Source organism: Bos mutus, chromosome 3 (genome assembly GCF_027580195.1).
Source record: "Bos mutus isolate GX-2022 chromosome 3, NWIPB_WYAK_1.1, whole genome shotgun sequence".
Classification (NCBI taxonomy): domain Eukaryota; kingdom Metazoa; phylum Chordata; class Mammalia; order Artiodactyla; family Bovidae; genus Bos; species Bos mutus.
The window spans coordinates 117,906,173-117,925,733 of NC_091619.1; the positions used below are offsets into that span (position 1 = coordinate 117,906,173).

Below are 19,561 nucleotides of genomic sequence, written 5' to 3' on the forward strand. Positions count from 1 at the left end.
GGCAGGTAGGCAATGGGAGCGCAGATGAGGGTGGGTGCACAGACCACTCTGCCCGGCGCCCAGGCCCCACGCCCTGCCCCACTCGGCCCCACAGTCAGGATGGAGGTGCTGCTGAGCGGCTTTCCAGAAATCGGCTCGCGGGGTCCTCTGGCCTGTGGGACTCCCTGAGACAGTGGGAAGCTGGGGCTGGGCCCGCACGGGCCGCCGGGCATGGGGACAGGCGGTCTGACTCCCTGTCTGCCGGATTCCCACACCCGGTCACGCCTCAGACCGAGTGTCTTCAGGCAGACAGCACACGACAGAGGAGAGGGAAGGGGAGGGGAGGCGGGCGTCACCAAGCTCGTTACGAACCACACCTCTTCTCTGCTCAGCATGTGGCCTGTGGGATCTCAGCCCCCCATCAGGGGTTGAACCTGGGCCCCAGTGGTGGGAGCACGGAGTCCTAGCCCCCGGACCCCAGGGAGTCCCCAGGCTACACTACTGAATGGCAGCTTCTGTCGATAAGCCCCAGACGCCAGCACAAAGGAACCCGCCTCTCAGGCGTACACACCTCGGGGATGCGTGTGCTCTGGAAGCACCTCAGCTCCTATGATCACACGGCCTGCGACTGCTGCTGGAATGAGGTCTGGGAGAATGACCGGGGGAAGATCAAAGGGCTCTGGCGGTGGAGAAGCGACTCCCTCAACTGAGAACGCTGGGGACAGTGCACAGAGGGGCCGGGCTCAAGGACCGGCAGGTGGAGGACGGGCTGTGCCCCTCCGGTGGCCTGGGGGTGCGGGTGCACATTCCTTCCTCCTCCGGCCTGGCCTCTCTCCCAGGACTCCCTTTCCAAATTGACTGTGGAAAGTTAGAACGGGGGATGGTGACCCTGGAGCTGACTGACAACGCTCTCATGTTTACACAGCAAGAAAAACCAAAATCAGGACTTCAGTCACAACCTCTGGTGGAAGTAAAGACCAGGAGCTTCGGACTCGGCGGTCTTGGGGCCAGCAGACTCCACTGCTCTGATTCCTGGCAACACATGGCTCCGTTCGCTCCTCTGGATGACGCGGCTGACGCTCGTCCACGGAGGGGAACCCAGCAGCGAGCTGATGGGAGATGTGCACACGTGCCAGGAGCACATGCGGGAGTGAGCTCACAGGGTGGCGTCTCAGGGACAGAAGGTGGCTGGCGGGCCGGGTGGGCGGGCGGGGAAAGGCTGGCCGAGCCCCCGGAAGGGCCCTGGCCTCCCATCTGAGCAGAGCCCTGAGGCCTGGCAGAAGGGCTGAGGCCCCCGGCTGCAGGAAGCAGCTGGAGGAGGACTCGGACCCGCGGCAGCGACGGAAGCAGCGGGAAGGGCAGGAAACCAAGGCCGGCAGCCCTCCTGCCTTGGAACCCACCCCAGAGAGGCGGAAACGCGGCCCCAAGGCCTGAACACACTGCTCGACCGGACACCCCTAATGCCCTCCCGTGTGGGGAGGCCAACAGAACACACAGACATGGTGTGACTTGGCTTCAGAGAGGAGGGAAGCGCCAGCAAGAAGCTCCACAAGGAAGGCCTGGAAAACACGCCTGGGAGAGGGGGGCAGACCCACACAGGACACAGCCCAGCTGCAAGGGGCGGCTCCCCAGAGGCAGGGGCACACAGGTCCCCACGGCCTTCCTCCCGCAACACCCAACACCGAGCCCGTGAAACGTGGTTGCTCCTGAGACGCATTCCCAGCACAAGATCCCCCCGTGGAATTTCAAAACCTCACCCTAAAATACAGAACTTCACCCACCCCAGCAATCTTGAAGTACTGGTGGCTACATGTTCAAACGTTTCATACAATACTGAATAGTTTATCAAGGCTAACTTCACTCGTTTCCCTTTACTTTTTTGACATATTTAGAAAATTTAAATTAAGTGGGAACTCACACCATGTTCCCACTGATAGCACTGGAAAGGAGCGTTCAACACTCAGAGGACGCTGTGCAGTGAATTCTGCAGAGAGGTCATCACGAGTCTTCACTGAAAGACGTGAGGTACCAGCAGAGCAGCTGCAGGAGACGGGCGAGCGCCGGGCTCGGCACGCGTGCGAGGAGCATCTGCCAGGGAGCGGGGCGGGAACGCCGGACCCGAGCCACGGCCTCCAGATCCCGCAGGGAAGACTCGCTTTAAAAGCAGAGGAGCAGGCGCACCACAGAAGGTGAGACAGAGCCAGCACCACGCACCCGGGGCCACGCGTTACAGAAACAGCTGCTTAGACGGAATCTCAAAGCAAGACCCTCAACGCCTGCTGTCAACAAGAGATGCAGCTGAAGTAATTTGGAAAGGCGTCAGAAGGTGGGGCCAAGATGGGCAGCCGGGATCAGGCGTCAGGACCCGACATCAGGCAGAAGGCAGGCCAAGCCCAGTGCATGCAAGTGGACGTGGAGCAGCCCCGCAGCACGCGAGGGCACGGTCGCCGTGGAGGCGTCTGTGGACACTCAGGCCCCAGACGCAGCAGCAGCATGTATAAAGCAGACACTACTGAAGACGCTCAGAGGGTGACAGAAGGAGTCTAGAGGACATCTCTATAGGTGTCTCTTCACGTCCAAGCAACAATATCCAAATAATGAAACAGAAACAATTATACATAGGATATAATGAATGAGGTGGGTCTGACGGACATACACTGAACTTTTGTAGCTTGAAACAAGAGAATACTCCTTGAAGTTCTTCTGAAAGACCCATGAAGATTGACTTTTAACTGGTCAGAGAGCACTTGTAACTTCCAAAAACTAAAAAGAGTGCTCTTCCCCGTCCAATCACAATGCAACAAGACTAGAAATTAAAACAGTACAGATGTTCTTTAAAACAAGTCATGAGAGATGCCAGACACAAACGTACAGGCCCCACGCCTCCGCTGGGTGGAAGCGTCCGGAACAGGCACGTGGGGCCAGCAGGGGAGCTGCAGCACAAGAGCACCGCTGCCGGCTCGCCCGCACACGGCGCCGTCTCATCCCTGTGACCGCTGCGAGACGTCCACGAAGCAGACGAGCCTCAGGACAGAGCAGATGGCGCTCCCCAGCCCTCTGCCCGTGTCACAGCAGCACAGGGCCACCTGGGTCCCTGCCGGGACCGCTGCCCTGCAGGCAGAGCCGGTGTTTTAAGGACACAGAAACGCTGACTTGGGGGGCAACACACCCTGACTCCTAAAGACGTGCTCACACTAACACCACAGGAGCGGCCCGCGGCGCCTCGCACTCCCTCACCCCAGCTGTGCCGGCATGAGCCGCACGGCCTTGGCCCGTGACACAGTGTGCGTGACACGGTGTGCGGGCCTTCTCTGCCTCTCAGTCCCTCCCTCTTCCAGCCAGAGCCTGAGCTGCTGGCACCAGAGACCCCCTGAGCCCTGAACCAACGGCTCCTAGAGCGTTGAGGGACTGCAGCTGCCTTGGCTGGGTTTTCAAGCGAGCACGGTTCAGTGTTGTTGGAGACGCACAGGGAGCTGCTCCGGACACAGACATGCTGCCCGCCCAAAGCAGAACAGGCTGGCAGCCCCTCGTCCCTGTGAGCCCACTTGCCTGCCAAGCGCAGCGGGAACAAGCCACGAGACCTGCTGCGGCGCATGTAAGAGAATGGTTGAGGCAGGTCCACGGAAGCGCGGGGCTGCGGAGCCGCTGAGGTCTGCCTGCTCAGATTCCCCACCGCCCCGGGGGCCCAGGGACTCACTGGAACCCAGCACCTGGACGGTGGAGAACATAGAGCAAAGGAGGATCAAAGATGCCCCGAGGGGTCCCCACTGTAGTCTCCTTTGCTTGGAGGCAAGAGAGGTTTTCATAAGCGACTCCAGCAGAGTGCAGGGGCTGTCCTGGGACAGAGGTAAGCCCGGAGGAGCCGGGTGGAGAGGTGCCCACGGTGTGTCCCCTGAAGACAGGTCTCCCACAGACCGGGGCGGGGCGGCGGCTTCAGGATGGCTCGGCGCATCCCGTGTATCGGGCACTCGATCTCTATTATTAAGTTAGCTCCACCTGAATCCCCAGGCGTTAGATCCGAGAGGCTTGAGGACTCCTGCTCTAAAGGGACAGGATCCCAGCTGCTCCCAAATGGGGAGGTCAGACATGGGGGCGGCCGGTCCGCAAGGGGAGGGCCCAGCTGGTCCCAGGAGAGTTGGGCTGGGGGCCTGGGGCCAGCCTCGACTGGGCTGTTTACACCACAGGGTCGTGGGATAAGGTGATGGGTGTCTGGAGGTCCAGTAACACCGGTCCTGCCCCCCACCTTGCTCCCTGACCTCGGCCCTGGGCTGGGTCTGCACAAAGGCACCCACCCGGCGCAAGACTTGGTGGGGCTCAGGCAGGGAAGGAGCTGGGTGTGCAAACCACAGCCAGGGCAAGAGGAGGGACTGACCGGCTCAGGGGGTGGGGGCCAGGGAGGTGGAGGCAGGAGCCTGAAGAGTCGCCAAAATCAGAGCACGGGAAGCAAAGCTGCAGACGACGCAGGTTAGAGGTGGCGGTGAGCCGGGCACAGCTGGCGTCCTGGGGATGGCGCCACACAGGGACGGTGTGGCCACAGGAGCCACGGTGGACACAGCCCCCGAGGACAGGCCAGAAGCACTAGAAGTGGGGCTCGGCCACTCACCGGACCCTGGACGGGGGTGGGGGCGCTCCGGGCCAAGAGTGGACTGGGGGACTGCTGAGGGCGGGAGCCCGGCCTCCAAGAGACTCAACCTCGTGCGCTGTGCACGGGCCGGCAGGCAGGAGCACACACGAGGCTACAGGACCCCCGCCCAGGCAGCGGCCGCCGAGCAGAGGACCACCCTGCGCGCGGTGGAAAGGGAGGCTCGCGCCTTCTGGGCAGAGCGCGAGGAGACGGGGCTAAGCCGGCGCTTCTTTCAGGGCCGGAAGGAGCCGTGTGCGGTGGGAGCGGAAAGGCAGAACCGCGCTGCTAGCAGTTAGGGGACTCTTGGTTGGAGCGCATTCTTAAAACCACAGGCTCCCACGTCCAGCTTGCCCTGAGAGACACTTCAGACCCAGTCCTCTCAGCCTGCCATCACGGGCTCTTAACTGCAATGAATTTAATGCGGGCAAGAACACCGGGGCTGGGCAGGTCCCGCGGGCGGCGCGCCCGCTCTGCCCTCGCTGGAATTGTGGTTGGCTCTTGGCCACGGTCCCGCTCCGTGTTTTCACTCAAGTGTTGCTGGACAGGACCAACATGAGGCTTCTAAAAGCCGAATGTCGTGTGACACGAGCCCACACATGCCAGCCCCGTCCAATGACACCCTTAAGAGCTGTGTATTCTACTCTATGTAAATTACACTTCATTAGAGAAACAAAAATAAATTTAAAAGTCAAACAAAGGAAAAGTATCATAAATAGGGATCTGGCCTACTGGCCATTTTCAACCTCTTCAAGTGAATCAGGCCTTTCTATGCGCTGTTTCCCTGGTTTCACTTACCAATATGCAAAAACAAAAATTTAAATTTTCTCCAAGAAATTTAAATCTTCATTTTTGGACCTAGGACAGTGAAAGCAGGCTTACCCATGCCTAAGTTTTCTACGCTCCAGACGCCGCCAAGGTTCTTCAAGGTTGGTTTCTGCCAACCACGGGAAGTGTCTGCACCTGGCTGCTAACAGCTCCCAGGAAGTGACTGCCAAGCCTGCGGGAGGCATTCTGGGAACTGTAGTTCCACAACACGGGGGCCTCCTCAGGACAAAGTGGAACAAAGGGAGACGGAGACAACCAAACCTGAGAGCTGGGAGGAGCTGTGGAGGCTGAGGCGCATTCAGAGCGTCAGCCAGGCCAGAGGGGCCAACCGCCTGGGCAGACTGAGGAGTGGACCTGCCCTCTGACCGGCACTGCTGGCCAGCGGGGACAGACCCGTGCAGCAAGGCTGGCTCATGCGGCCCGTGTGCAGGAAAGCTGCTTCTGCAACACACACTCTGGAAACTCCTGGCACGCTGCCTTCTGCGTCTCCTGGCACATGTGTCAGCAGAGGCCCACGGCCCCCCGGGCAGGAAACAAGCAGACCTGTCCACTGGGACCTAGGGATAGACGCCGTTGAGGTACTGCCCACCCCACTATTGTCTTGACAGACACCAGTGTTCTCTGCCAGGGCACAGGCCGGGTGGAGAGCCTCGGCAGCCTGGCAGCACTGGCTGTGCCAGGCGGAGGGCCCCATGCAACACGGGTGGTCTAGCTGGCTCCCCCAGACAGGCACCCAGGGTAGGCCGCTGCTTTGGAATGAGGGCGAGGCCCTCACTGCATCACCCAGGAGGTGCAAAGGCCCCCATGCACACCTGGGAACACCGGATATGTCAGAAAATAGAGCATATCTTCCATAAAATACAGAAGACATAATAAAAAGGGGCCAAAGTATTATTACTTGCAGATAAACGTTATCGTTGGTTATCCAGTTAATCCAAGTCTCAACTGAGAAACTATTAGAACTCATAAGAGAATCTGTCAAGGTGGCTGTAAGTAAAACCAGCAGTCTTCCTGCCCGTCAGCAAGAACCAAATTACACAGAGGAGGGGCCCCGCCTTCCACTCTACAAAGAGCTTAGAAGTCACAGCTCTGGTCTGCAAGAAACACACGGTGCTGACAGTCAGTGACTTTCCTTGGCTTCATCAGAGAAACCTGGTCAGATGTCCCCCCAGACCTGAGAAACCCGGGGACAGGACCACTGACGTCCGCTCACCTGGAGCAGAAGCTCCTGGGGACGGCAGGCCAGCGGGAACCCCAGAGGCAGCCTGCACGGGACTCCAGGCCACGTGTACACAGGTGTGAGCGAGCACCTCCCGGGGCTGCAGTCCCAGGGGCCCCACAGTATCCTGGGGTTCATTTCCAGGAACCGCCTGGTTCTCACCAGAGAAAGAAAAGAAAAGAAAGGAAAAGAAATCACCAGAGTCCCTGGCCTCAAGCCCTGAGCTTCTCCAAAACAAAAGCCTGTGGTGTGGTGAGAAGACCTCCCAGATCATCTTTCGGGTGGGGAAGCCCTTTCCCACCCTGGCCCCTGGTCGTCTGGTCTCACCCAAGGAGGGGAAAGGAAGGAAGAAATACTAGTGAAGGTCACAACCCAGGAACACCAGCCACTAAAAGGCTGAAACTCAATCAGAAGACTATAAATGCTTCTCCTCCCCAGACCACTCCTCAGGGCTCTAGCATAATAAAAGGATTACAGGGGAAAGTGCCCCAAGGTACAGACTCTATGAAAAGTCTTTAGAGTCAAGGAGAAGGCAGCAAATCAGGACAAGAGAAGAGCCTGCAGCACTGAGCAGCAGCTGCAGGAGGCAACAGGGCACCAACCCCTAGTCAGGCTACCACCACGCTTCAAGCCCAGCACCTGCCTACCTCAAGCTTTATGACGACACCGTGTCTGCCTTTCTAAAAACTACTGGGCAGGCTAGAAGGCAAGAAAGAACAGTCTGAAAAGACAGAGCAGAAATTCTGGAATTCTCAGATTTGGATCTGAAGTAACTGTGATTAATATGCTAAGGATTCTAATGGGAAAAGCAGATAAAGTGTAAGAACAGACACGTAATATAAGAAGAGAGGAAATGTGGACAAAGACGGAAAAACACTGATGGCAGGGCTGAGGAAAGAGGGAGCGGCACATCTGTCCATAAGAACACCCCCTACTAAAATGCAGAAAGAAAAAAGAGAACAGAGTATCAGGGAAATTTGTGACAATAAAAAGTGATACATGCACATGATGAGAATACAGTATGTGAAGGGAAAACAGCTGAGAACTTTTCCAAGTTAACAATAAGCACCAAACTGCAGATCCAGGGAACTCTGAGAACACCAACCACAACAAATATCACAATATCTACATCTAGGCGTATCACACTCAAACTGCAGAGAGCCAGAGACAAGGAGAACCCTGAAAGAGGCCAGAGGGGGAGAAACCTCTCGAGTCAAAACGCTCAGAATTACAGGAACTTCTCCTTAGAAGACATGCGAGCAGCATAGGGGTAGAGTCCTGCATTCAGTGAAACGATCCCTCAAAAGTAAAGAGAAATAAAGACTTCAAACAAAAACTGAGAAAATTTACTGCCAGCAGACATGCCCTGCATGAAATGTTAAAAGTTCTGCAGAGAAAGAAAATGATGCAGGTCAGAAAATCTGAACCAGAAAAATCTGAATCTAAATAAAGAAAAGAGCACTGGAAAAGGAATAAATAAAGGTAACAATAAAATGCTGCTTCTTCTTAACTGACATAGTGGACAAAGGTTTGTTCAAGTCTCTGGCAGTAACAGGGCGAGCACAGCAGTAAGTGACGGAACGCAGCACGTCCCCGAGGGACAGGAGGAGGCGCTGGGGGTCTCTGTTACGGCTCCCGCACAGCCAGGAAGCAGCACAGCCATGTGAGAGTGGACACGGATTGGCTGTAAGTGCACGGTGTGGACTGGTGGAGGACCACTAAAAAGGTACAACTGATACGCTAAGAAAGGAGAGAACGTGCGATCAAGGCAAATGCTCCAATGGAACCAAAGAAGGCTGAAAACGAGGGACAAGACAAAAGACGAACGCTAAGCAGTTCCAAACGGAACAGACAGGAATCCAGGGAGAGCAGTGACCAGTTTACACTTGAGTGGCCCACAACCACCCACCCGAAGATGGAGATCACTGGAGCAGACTGGAGACCATGACCGGCTGTATACTGCCTGTGAGGTCCACCTTACCTACAGACAGGCCACAAGCAAAGGGAGACAGAAAGCCATACCACGCTAGCAAGAATCACAGACAACTGGAGTGGCTGGGAAGCAGACATCAGGGCAAGAAAGATCAGCGGGGATACACAACAGCGCTGTTACATAATAACCTAGGGGTCAGTTCTCCAAAAAGATGTAATAACCCTCAATGCTTACACACCTAACAACACAGCATCAAAGCACAAGACAAAGACGAACACAACTGCAAGGGGAGACGCACAAACTCACAGTTGCAGTGGAGACCCCAACACACGGCAGGGATGGGCAGATCTGGCAGACAGCCGGCCAGCAGGGCGCACACGAGCTCTCCAACCACGGATCACTATGCTGGCTCATTTTAGGCGTCAGCTTGACTGGGCCACAGGGCTGCTGAACCAGCTGGTGGGACACTGTTTCAGGGGTGTCTGTGGCTTCCAGGAGCAAGTCCGCGTCTGAACGGGGCGCCGTAAACCTGCGGCCCTCGCACGCAGGGGGCACTAAGGGCCTCACAGAGCAGAGAGGTGGAGGGGGGCAGACTCGCTTTGCTTGCACCAGGGCCTCCAGGTGGACCAGGACTTCTCCACCCCATCCCAGGCCTTGGAGCAAGGGCTGAATCACCCCACCAGCGTTCCGGGTTCTCCAGCTTGCCATCCGTGATTGTGGGAGCCAATTCCTGTAAAAAGTTTCCGTGTACTCTCACACATCCTACTGGCTCTATTTCTCAAAAGAACCGTGACTAACCACTACTTCAGTCAACATCAGTAGAACATACGTTACGCTCAAGCTCAGGCTCACAAGAAACATTCAGCATGACAGTCACATGCTGGGGCCGCAGAACAGACCTAACACGTGTACAGAACACAGCTCACACAAAGGACGCTCTCAGAGCACAGTGGGCTCGACTGGAAAGCAGCAGCAGCAAGAGAGCTGAAACAGCACCAGACAGCTGGAGATTAAACAAGACACTTCCAAGTATACAGTGGGTCAAGGAGGAAGTCTCAGGAGAAATAAAAGAACACTTCAAGTAAATGGAAATGAAACTACAAAACTACAACTTATCAAAACTTGTGGCATGCAGTAAAAGCAGTGGTTAGAAAGAAATGTATAGTGCTGAACGCATACATTAGAAAAGAAGAAATACTGGAAATTCAAAGTACAGAAGGAAAAGCAATTAAGCTGAAGAAAAGGAGGGGGGAATTAGAATAGAAACCAATGAAATTGAAAACAGGAAAATAAAGAAAGTCAAAATCTGAATGCATATATTAGAAAAAGAGAAATAACTGAAATTAATAATCTAAGTTTTCACCTTAGGAAAATAGAAAAGGAAAAGCAGTTAAGTTGAAAGCAAGCAGAAGAAAAGGAAAAAAAAAAATAAGAGCAGAAACCAATGAAACTGAAAACAGGAAAATAAAATCAACAAAAGGTTGGCTTTTTCAAAAAGATCAATAAAACTATAACACTCTAGCTTAGTTAACTGAGGAAAGAGAAGACAGAAATTACCAATATCACAAATCAAAGAGGAACATCCACTAAAGCCCTGCAGATGCTGAACTGTCTAAAGGACACTGTGAACAACTTTATGCCTACAAACTTGATGATTTAGGTGAAATGGATCAATTTCTTGAAAAACAACACTACCAAAACTTATACAGGAGACATAATCTGGATAGGCCTATATCTATTATATCTGAGTCAATAACCCCCAGAACAGAAAGCATCAGTCCTAGACGGCCTTCTAGAATATCGGTGAATTCTGTCAAACATTTAAGAAAATTTTACCTATTCTTTACAATCTATTCTGGAAGGAAGAAGCAGAGGGAATACCTTCTAAATCATTCTATGAAGCCAGAATCACTATTATCAGAATGAGACAAAGTTATTAAAAGAAAGTAAAACTATGGATCTCTTTCATCAACATAGGTGCAAAACTCAACATGAGCAAATACCATCGAACAGCGTAAAAAGAAAATATATACCATGATCACTTGGGTTTATTCCAGTATGCAAGCCTGGTTCAGCAGTCCAAAATCAAGTGATATAACGCAAATATCCATTGTAGGATGACTGGATAAACAAAACGTGGTCCATCCATACAGTGGAATATTACTCAGCCTTCAAAGGAAGGCAGTTCTGCAGTATGCTGCAGCACGGACACTCTCTGTGGACATCAGGCCAATCACAGATGGACATACTGTGTGATTCCACGTACACGAGTCACAGTCACGGAGACAGAAAGCACAACGGTGGCTGCTGACGTCTGGGCGAGGGGAGGAGGAGAGTTACCAACAGGACAGAGTCTCAGATTCACACCGAGTTGCAGCCCGGCCGCGTGGCAGCTGTGCGGCAGGGCGCATGGATTTAACGCCACCGCACTAAAGGCTCACAGGCTGTTACGGTAAAGTTTTGGTGTTTGTATTTTAACTCAGTACAAAAAAAGGCACAACAATGATAAAAAAGAAATGAGCTATCAGGCCATAAAAAGACACAGGGGAACTCTCCACACATACTGCTGAGTGAAAGAAGCCGACCTGAGGAGGCTGCGTGCTCTAGTTCACAGCATCTATCCCTCCCAGAGTCGGGACCCTCCTGAAGAGGCAAAGCTACAGACAGTCCTAAGATCAGTGGCTGCAGGGGTTGGGAGGGGCAGCATAAACAGGCAGGCAGAGCTTCAGCACAGGGACACGACTCTGTACTGCTGTCCTGAGGACACGTGCGCTTATGCACTTGTCAAACTCCAAGCAGAAGGCGTCCCGCGGGCCGACCTGCCCAAGCATCCCCGGGGTGTGCCTGGACCCCGGCCAAGCGGCCTACCGTGCCCGCCTCCCGCCAGGCCCTCACCGGGGCAAGGCTGGGCGCTCCTGCGTTTGTACTCATTTAAAAGATGCCTTCCTGTCTCTTCCCCACTGTGTGTTTTGTGGAGCACAGATTCACCTTCAATGGTCCGAAATTCCAAAATTTCTATCTGTCCAATGTTTTGTTTTCTTCTACAGAGTTGGTCTTAAGTAAGATCCTCTTGAGATTTGTATCTTTGAAAGACATTCTTTTTTGTTAACAAGTTTGTCAGTGTTAAAAAAAAACCCCTCAAATATAAGACAGTCAACCTAAATGTAACCTATGCTAAGTCACTTCAGTCGTGTCCGACTCTGTGCAACCCCATAGACGGCAGCCCACCAGGCTCCCGGGTCCCTGGGATTCTCCAGGCAAGAACTTTGGAGTTGGTTGCCATTTCCTTCTCCAATGCATGGAAGTGAAAAGTGAAAGTGAAGTCGCTCAGTCGTGTCCGACTCTTAGCGACCCCATGGACTGCAGCCTCCCAGGCTCCTCCGTCCATGGGATTTTCCAGGCAAGAGTACTGGAGTGGGCTGCCATCGCCTTCTCCGAACGTAACCTATGGGACTTAGTTGATAACAACATATCAGAGTGTGGGCTCCTTACTAGTAATGAGTGAGCCTCTAGCACAAGTGGAAACGTGAGATGTTAGCGGTAGGGAAATGGCGGGGAGGGGGGGATTCCTGTGTTGTCTGTTAATTTTTCTGTAAATCTAAAACTTTCCTTAAAAGAAAAAACCCAAACTATTAGAAAATAGGGCTTCCCTGGTGTCTCAGCTGATAAAGAATCTGCCTGCAACGCGGGAGACCTGCGTTCAATCCCTGGGTTGGGACAATCCCCTGGAGAAGGTAAAGGCTGCCCACTCCAGTACTCTGGCCTGGAGAATTCCATGGACTGTATACTCCACGGGGTCGCAAAGAGACATGACTGAGTGACTTTCACTCATTAGAACATAATCAATGGAAGGCAGGGAGGAGGTAGAAATACAGATGAAATAAGATTATCAGAATACTGATAAACGTAGAAGCTAGGGTGGGAAGCTGGTTCAGCGGGGTTATTATACTTTTCTGTTTCATCTGTCCATGTTCAAGATTTCCACAATAAAAGCTTTTAAAACTCAAAATTAATTCAAGAATTGTATGTATAAGGAACAAAAGAATAGGAAAAAAACTCAGATATATTTGCGGCAAGTACTAAATTACTGACCTGAGGGCACAGCTGAGTCACACTCGACAGCAGACATCCTTGTCTGTGGGGACACTCACAGGTCAGTGAGCAAGCAAGGTGCGAGCAGCATAGTCAGGGCCGGACAGAGACGGGATGAGCGGGGGAAAACGCTCATCCTCGCTAGGTCACAGAAACGCCTGCAACGTGCCTGGTGCGGCCACACACCTAGAGCAAGCCTGGGCTCGGCGAGAGAGCCCGTTCTGTGGGAACGCCACTCAACAGCAGCTTCTCAGGGGCAAGCTTCCCAGACCCAGAAACTGCAGCCCCAGTGGCCCGGCTGCTGTCATGGGTGTTCTGCCCAAAAGAGGGGGTCTGGCTGAAGATGAAGGACTGAATAACCACGTGCACAGTCCAGTCCCTTCAACAGAGAATTCCTGCAAAACGACTGAAGAACCCTGAACTGATCAACAGTCGGGAGAGCAGCCGGTTTGGAGGACGGCAGGGGGAGCTCGCAGGTGGGGACTCGGGGCACCTACTCCCCTCCCCTCCCCTCCCTGGTGCTTCCCCCTCGGGCCCCCCCCGGTGCTCCCCTCCCCAGGCCCCTCTCCCTGATGTTCCCCTCCCCGGGCCCCCCTCCCTGGTGCTTCCCCCTCGGGCCCCCCTCCCGGTGCTCCCCTTCCCAGGCCCATCTCCCTGGTGCTTGCCCCACCCCCGAGGCCCCCCTCCCCCAGCGCCTCCTGGAGTCCCTCCCCCAGGCCCAGCCTGTTCTTTTCCGTCCTCAAGGCTCTTCCTCAAAACTTCCCTGTGGAGCCAGGCTCCCTCCCAGCTGCTGCCCACTTTCCCCAGGCCCCTCACGGCTAACCCTCTTAGAGCCTCGTCCCTGGCCACCCTCAGTGGCCCCCTCCCTTCACTAGGTCCCCACCCAGGTCTGTCCACACCAGTCCAAGAAGACTGGTCACCAGTGACCCCATGTGGCCGAGGCAGCCATCGTTCCTCCACTCTGGTTGGAGCTGCTGCAGCCCAGCTGAGCACCCCCTTTCTGCAACACCTTCTACCCGATACTGCAGACACACGGGTGCCACTTTAAGCGGCTGGGTGCTGGCTCTCTGGCTCCAGACCTAAGGGGCGTCTCAAACTCGACTCCTCTCAAAATGTCACTGTCACAGGAGCGGGTCCCCTCAGATCATTAACTGTTTCCCCCCAAAAGAGCAAAATCGCTGATGAGGATCAGTGGTGAGTACAGTAACCGGCACGACACATACATGCATCTAGCTGCGGGTGTGTGATGGGGACACGCGCATAGGGCCTAGCTACGGGTGTGTGATGACGGATGCGTGCATCTAGCTATGGGTGTGTGATAACGCATGCGTGCATCTAGCTACGGGTGTGTGGTGACGCATGCGCGCATCTAGCTATGGGTGTGTGATAACGCATGCGCGCATCTAGCTATGGGTGTGTGGTGACGCATGCGCGCATCTAGCTATGGGTGTGTGATGGGGATATGCAGATGCGGCGCTCAGACCAGACAAGGCTGGCACCTGGGCGGAAGGGAGGCTGGGAGCCGACTCACTCAAGCATTTACAGAAAGACAGGACGAACGCGGGCAGTCACCCACCAGCGCAGAAAGCCTAACAGATTAAAGGGTGAAGAAGCAGGCCCAAGTTTCAATTTACCAATCACCCCAGTTGTAAGTGTATTAAGTTACTATATAAAATGGTTCTCAGGTTGAGTTAAAATATAGCTACAAAATAAAGGCATAGAAAAAGTTTGAAAATAAGGAGATATACAAATAAAACTTTAAATGGGACAAAACTGGCTTTTCTGTTTGGTAACAGGCAGGCACACTCACATGTCTAATAAATGCAGGTGAAACTGGAAAGACTTTCAAGAAGCAGCAAGAGACCTACCTCCCTTCTCAGAAACCCAGAGCAGTGGATACAATAAGTTAGGAAACAGAGCAGCTGACCAATGAGATAAACTAGATCCAGTGCTGACAAGAACAATGTAACCAGCCTGGGGAGAGCACAAGTTCTTCTCCCTGCGGGGGAGGCTCAGTGAGGCGGTCACACGCAGACTGTACTGGACCTCCGTGAAACCTCAGAAGATTCTCTAAGGTTGCCAAAGCACTGGCCCTGAACAATAAAACAAAAATCAGTTCCCTTCCCCCAAGCTATGTACCTGAAAAACCATGGCACCCTCCTGAATAACGCAGGTTAAAGAGGGAATCAAGGCTAAAGTTACAAATGCTTTAGAAACCAAGCGCCCAGAAAGCAGCGGGGGGTGGGTGTGTGGCGCAGAGCCACAACGACAGAAGGGGCCAGCCTCACCTGCAGGATGGGAGACACGCACTGTCTCATGGAGTCAGCACTGCCCTCCTGAGCAGAAAAGCCATGAACATAAGAGAGCAGAAAGAAATGAGGAAGAATGAAGAAGAAAAAACAACAGAGACTTCATCAATGCAGGCGGCTTGGAAAGACTTGTGACAGTCTACAGTGACAGACTTAGGGCCCTTTGATCAAGAAGAACAGAAAAAGTACCAGAAAGTAGTTACTAGGTACGAGAAACTACAAAACCGCTTTAAAACACTAGAAGAGAATGCAGTGTTCAACTCTGACCAGTACATCAGGATGGGTTTGGGTTTTACTCATTTTTGGTTGTTGATCTGGGTGGGGGGCGGCGGCAGGGGGAGGGGTTAGTCCGTGAAGAGCCCGTGTCACACTCCAGCCTTTCCTCACCTGCAGTTAATGGCAACCTGGGAGACCAACAGGATTCAGACTAAATGCACCACGTGGGAGGAAGATGGTTCCCACCTTCATGCACTGAACTGGCGAGAGACGCTGCGCTCAGAGCAAGTTCTCCAAGAAACAAAGGGCACACCAAGGAGGGAAACCAGAGACTAAGCGCTAATACATGAAATACACCTCCAGCCTATCTGTATAGATGCAAAGACACAAACAAAAGCACAGAAACTAGTCTAGCCGCCTGGGAAGCCCAAACGGGAAAGTGGAGTCTTCACCGTTTCTTGGGCTACAAATTTCTGTGTTGTTCTTACTAGAACGTACTCTACTTCAATAGGTGTTCGAAATTTTAAGGCTAGTATTAACATTCAAAAGCACCTAACTGCTGGGATAGTCATCACAAGGCAACCGGAAAGGACCTCCCCCTGATTTAGACGCTCTTCTCATCTCGCTAGCAGGCTAAGTTCTGTCTTAACTTACACTCAGACCCAATCCCCCAGGACTCTGCCTGCGGTGTGCGCAGAAGGGCCTCCCTGGCCAGGCCCCTCCCAGCGGTCCTGGGTCTCCCGCGCCTCCTTCCGCGCTGCCTAAAGCCCTCAGCTACAGCTGCCACCCGGCTCCCGTCCCTCCGGAGGGGCCTGGAGACAGCGCACGGGGGCCCCTGGGTGGGGCTCGGGTACTGACCGCGACCAGGGGGCAGCAGGCTGCTCAGGTGAGGGAGGCTCAGCCTCCGCAGCTGGTCCAGCTTCTGGCGCAGCTCGCGCACCTGGCTGTCCGAGCGGCTGACCCGCTGGCGCAGGGTCCGCAGCTCGCCGTTCTTCTTCTCCACCTGCTCCCGCAGGCAGCACACTTGGCTCTTGCTCTGGCGGGAGGAGAAGCAGTAGGAGTGCAGAGAGTCGATGAGCTTGCAGGCGCCCGATGCCGACAGGATGACCTCGTTGATGGACATGGGGCTGGCGTCGCTGTGCTCACTCTGGACGGCCTCGGCCGCCGGCTTCGGGGTCACGTCGGTGGGAGGCGCCGAGGCGCCCTGGGCTGGCTTCTGCGGCGTGGCCGTGAGCGACGAGCTCGCCGACGGGCAGGCGCGCGGAGGGCTCTGCGCCGGCCCCTTCTCCGGCCCGGGGCTGCTCCCGCTGCAGCCAGGCTCGGCGTCTCTCCTCAGCCGCTTGCGCTCCACGGGCTCCCGGGGGACGGCCGGCCTCTCTCGGGCATGCTTGGAGGAGAAGCTGTAGGAGTGAAGCGAGCCGATGAACTTGCAGGCCCCGGAGCCCGGGGGCGTGAAGTCGTCCGCGGAAACGCCGCTCCTGTCCACCAGGCCGCTGTCGGCGGGGGTGGCGCCCTCTTCGCCAGCATCCTCGGCCCCTGTGCCAGCTTCTCCCTGGCTGCAGGAGGTGGCGGCGGAGGCCGGACCGTCCTCTGCGCGTCCTTCCAGAGGCTGCCGCCCCCGCTCCTGACCAGCGGTCTCCCGGGCGGCCCTGGCCGCGGTTCGGCCCTGCGGAGTGGCCCGCTTCAGCTTGCGGGGCTCCGGCTTGGCCATCGGGCTTGCACTTGACGACGACGGTGACCCTGCAGCTGCCTTCCCGTCCACAGGGTCACTCGCCTGTGCCCTCAGACCCGCCGAGGCCTTCCCGGTGTCCCTTCTCCGGGGGCGGCCATGGCCTCCAGCCCCCCTTTTCTTCTCCGCCAGGTGGAAGATGGACGGCACGGCCGTGGGCTTGAGCAGGCGGTGCTGGTCCTCCAGTCTCTTGGAGAAGCTGTCTTTGGTGAAGTGCTCACTGCAGAGGAAAGAGTACTTAGTGGGGGTCCAGTTATCCCTCTGAACAGCCTTCAACCACTGCATCAGACGCTTTGAGTCCTTTAGGGGGAATCTGCAGGACAAACAACAAATTACAAAAAAAATAATTAACATGCCTCCCCCTAATACTATCAACTATAACAGGAGAACAACAGTTTTTACAAATACCCAGACCTGTACTGACTTTCCCATTTACAAACTTAGAAAAGATCTAAGGAACACCCTGTACTTGCAACTTATCAGTGGAACAGAAAGATGAGACGCGCACTGCCTACCCTTAAGGAGCTAGAGTCCACGGGGCAAATCAGAGGTGAAGGCGAATGCCTCCTCCTAGGCTGCGGTAAACAACCTTCAGGGACAGAGTGCTGGGAGAGACAGAGCCGGACGGCATCGTGACAGCAGGAAGGCTCCAGGAAGTAGTTCCTAGAAGCTCGCAGCAGGCCAGCCCTGCCGGTGAGCTGGGATGCCGGACTCTGGATGCCAAGAGGAGAAAGGATGCCTGCCCATGGGCACCGCCCCCCCCCCCATTTAGAAGCCAGGTCCGGTGTCAGCCAACAGAGATGGGGGCAAGAGGCCAGGAGAGCACTCCACCCCAGGGTGCCCCAGCTGCGGCTCACTCATGGAGCCGAGGATGTGAGACAGCTCTGAGAGGGGGCGCTGCGCTCCCAACACACGTCCACCACCAGGAGTAATACCACTCCCTTTAAAAAGCAACCTGCCCCCGGAAGATACTGAATAAGATACTTAATAAACTTTTTCTTCATTCAGGCAAGATCTCTATTTAGAAAACTCTAGTGAAACTGCACATGCGAGTGTGGGGGTGGTGCGGCCTCTCTGGACGGCTGTTCGCCACACCTGAAGCCATCGAACCCACCTGAGTGCCGCGGGACCAGGCCCAGCGGCGAGTGGGGGGTGGGCTGCTGGAATACCAACTCCTCAGCAAGTCCCAACCACTCCGACCTTCTGAATATCCTCATTGCTTCGAGAGTCCATTACCCTAAGACTCTCGCCCCAACCCCAGTTCGGGAACTTGAGAAAGCAGGGAGCTGACATCTGCAATAACCTGTTACTATCTTAATAGACTGTGACGATTTGAGACTTAGCGCTAACCAACTTCAACTTCCAGTGAGACTCTAAAGAACCGTCGTGCAGGTATTGGAAACTTAAACATCCCCCTTTAACAGCAAAGAGAAAAGTCTGCGGCGGGAGGCTGTTCGGGCAGAGGTTCTTCTGCTCACGTTCTGATAGTGCAGGCGGGGAGGTCGCAGAAAACCACTCGCTGAAAAGGGCTGAGTCCCAGCGCCTTCCCGGAGCGAGCCAGGCCAGAGACAAGGCCGACCCCCACCCCGTCCCGGGCCACCCTCCGCGGCGCCACGACTAGCAGCGGCGCCCCGGCGGGTGCGGGCCGAGCCGGCAGCACGCGGCCGGGCGCCCCCCGGGACCCGGGGCCGTCCGGAGGGCCCCCAGGACACAGAGTCCGGGCGCGCGTCAGTCCCCGGGGCGCGGGGTGCGTTCGCTCGGCCTCTTCCCGATCCAGAGGTCCAGGCGGGCTCCCCGCGACGGAAACGGCAGCAAAGTGACCGCGGGCGCGAGAAGACGGCCGCGCAGAGGAAACGCGTCCCCCGCGCGCACCGTCTCCGGAGCCTGGCGGCGGCGGCCCGAGCCCCAGCGGCTCAGGGCACCCGGCGGCCTACGACCGGCTGAGGGTCGCGGGCTCCGGGGGCCGCGGTGGCCCGAGGCGCCCGGCCCAGAGACGCCGGCGGGCCAAGGTCACACAGCGCCGCGCTGACTCACTCGCGGGGCCGGCGCCCCGAGCGCCCCAGCGTCCGGCCGGGCCGCGCCGCATCGCTCGCCCCGCAGGGCCGGGCCGGGCCGGGTCGGGCCGGGCCGGGCCGGGCGGGGGCGTGGCCGGCGGGCCGGCGGCGGCGGGCGGAGCCCGCTTACCTGTGGAAAGAGACGGCGCGCTTCTCCCCCTTGCCTTGCCGGTTGGAGCAGTTCGCGGCCGCGCAGCAGATCACCATCTCGGGCCTCGGGCCGCCGCCAGGCTCCGGCCCTCGTCTAGCCGCGCCGAGCCCCGAGCGGGACCGCCCCGAGGGGAGGGCGCGCGGCGACACGGCTGCGGGACGTGGGAGCCGGCCCCGCGGCCCCCGCCGTACGGCAAGATGGCGGCGCCCGGCCGCCCGCCGCCCGGCCGCCCGGCCCGGCTCTCGGAGCGCCCGAGGGCCCCGGCGCCAGGAGGTGCGCCGCCCGAGACGCGCGGGGCTGGGGTGGGCGGGGGCGCCCCGGCCTGCGGCGCCCGCCGGCGACATGGCGCCCGGGGCGCGTCCGTACGGCAAGATGGCCGCCCCGGCGGGCGCGCGCGCGCGCTGCCGGCCCGCCGCCCGCCCCGGCGCCC

General features: G+C 56.3%; 1 protein-coding gene across 4 annotated transcripts in view; it reads right to left on the reverse strand.

Annotated features, from left to right (window-relative positions):
- The window catches only part of THAP4 (THAP domain containing 4), a 35,087-nt gene extending 15,610 nt beyond the window's left edge, over positions 1 to 19,477 (reverse strand). Inside the window, exons 1-2 of one of the 4 annotated variants that reach the window (XM_070368677.1) lie at positions 19,111 to 19,477; positions 16,056 to 17,239 (exon numbers count right to left, since the gene is read on the reverse strand). In XM_070368677.1, coding sequence (XP_070224778.1) covers positions 16,056 to 17,239; positions 19,111 to 19,475 — 1,549 coding nt within the window. In that variant the 5' untranslated portion in view covers positions 19,476 to 19,477. The other 3 variants (XM_070368678.1, XM_005901487.2, XM_070368679.1) reach the window with 3 other exon arrangements.
- Between the last annotated feature and the right edge of the window lie 84 nt (positions 19,478 to 19,561).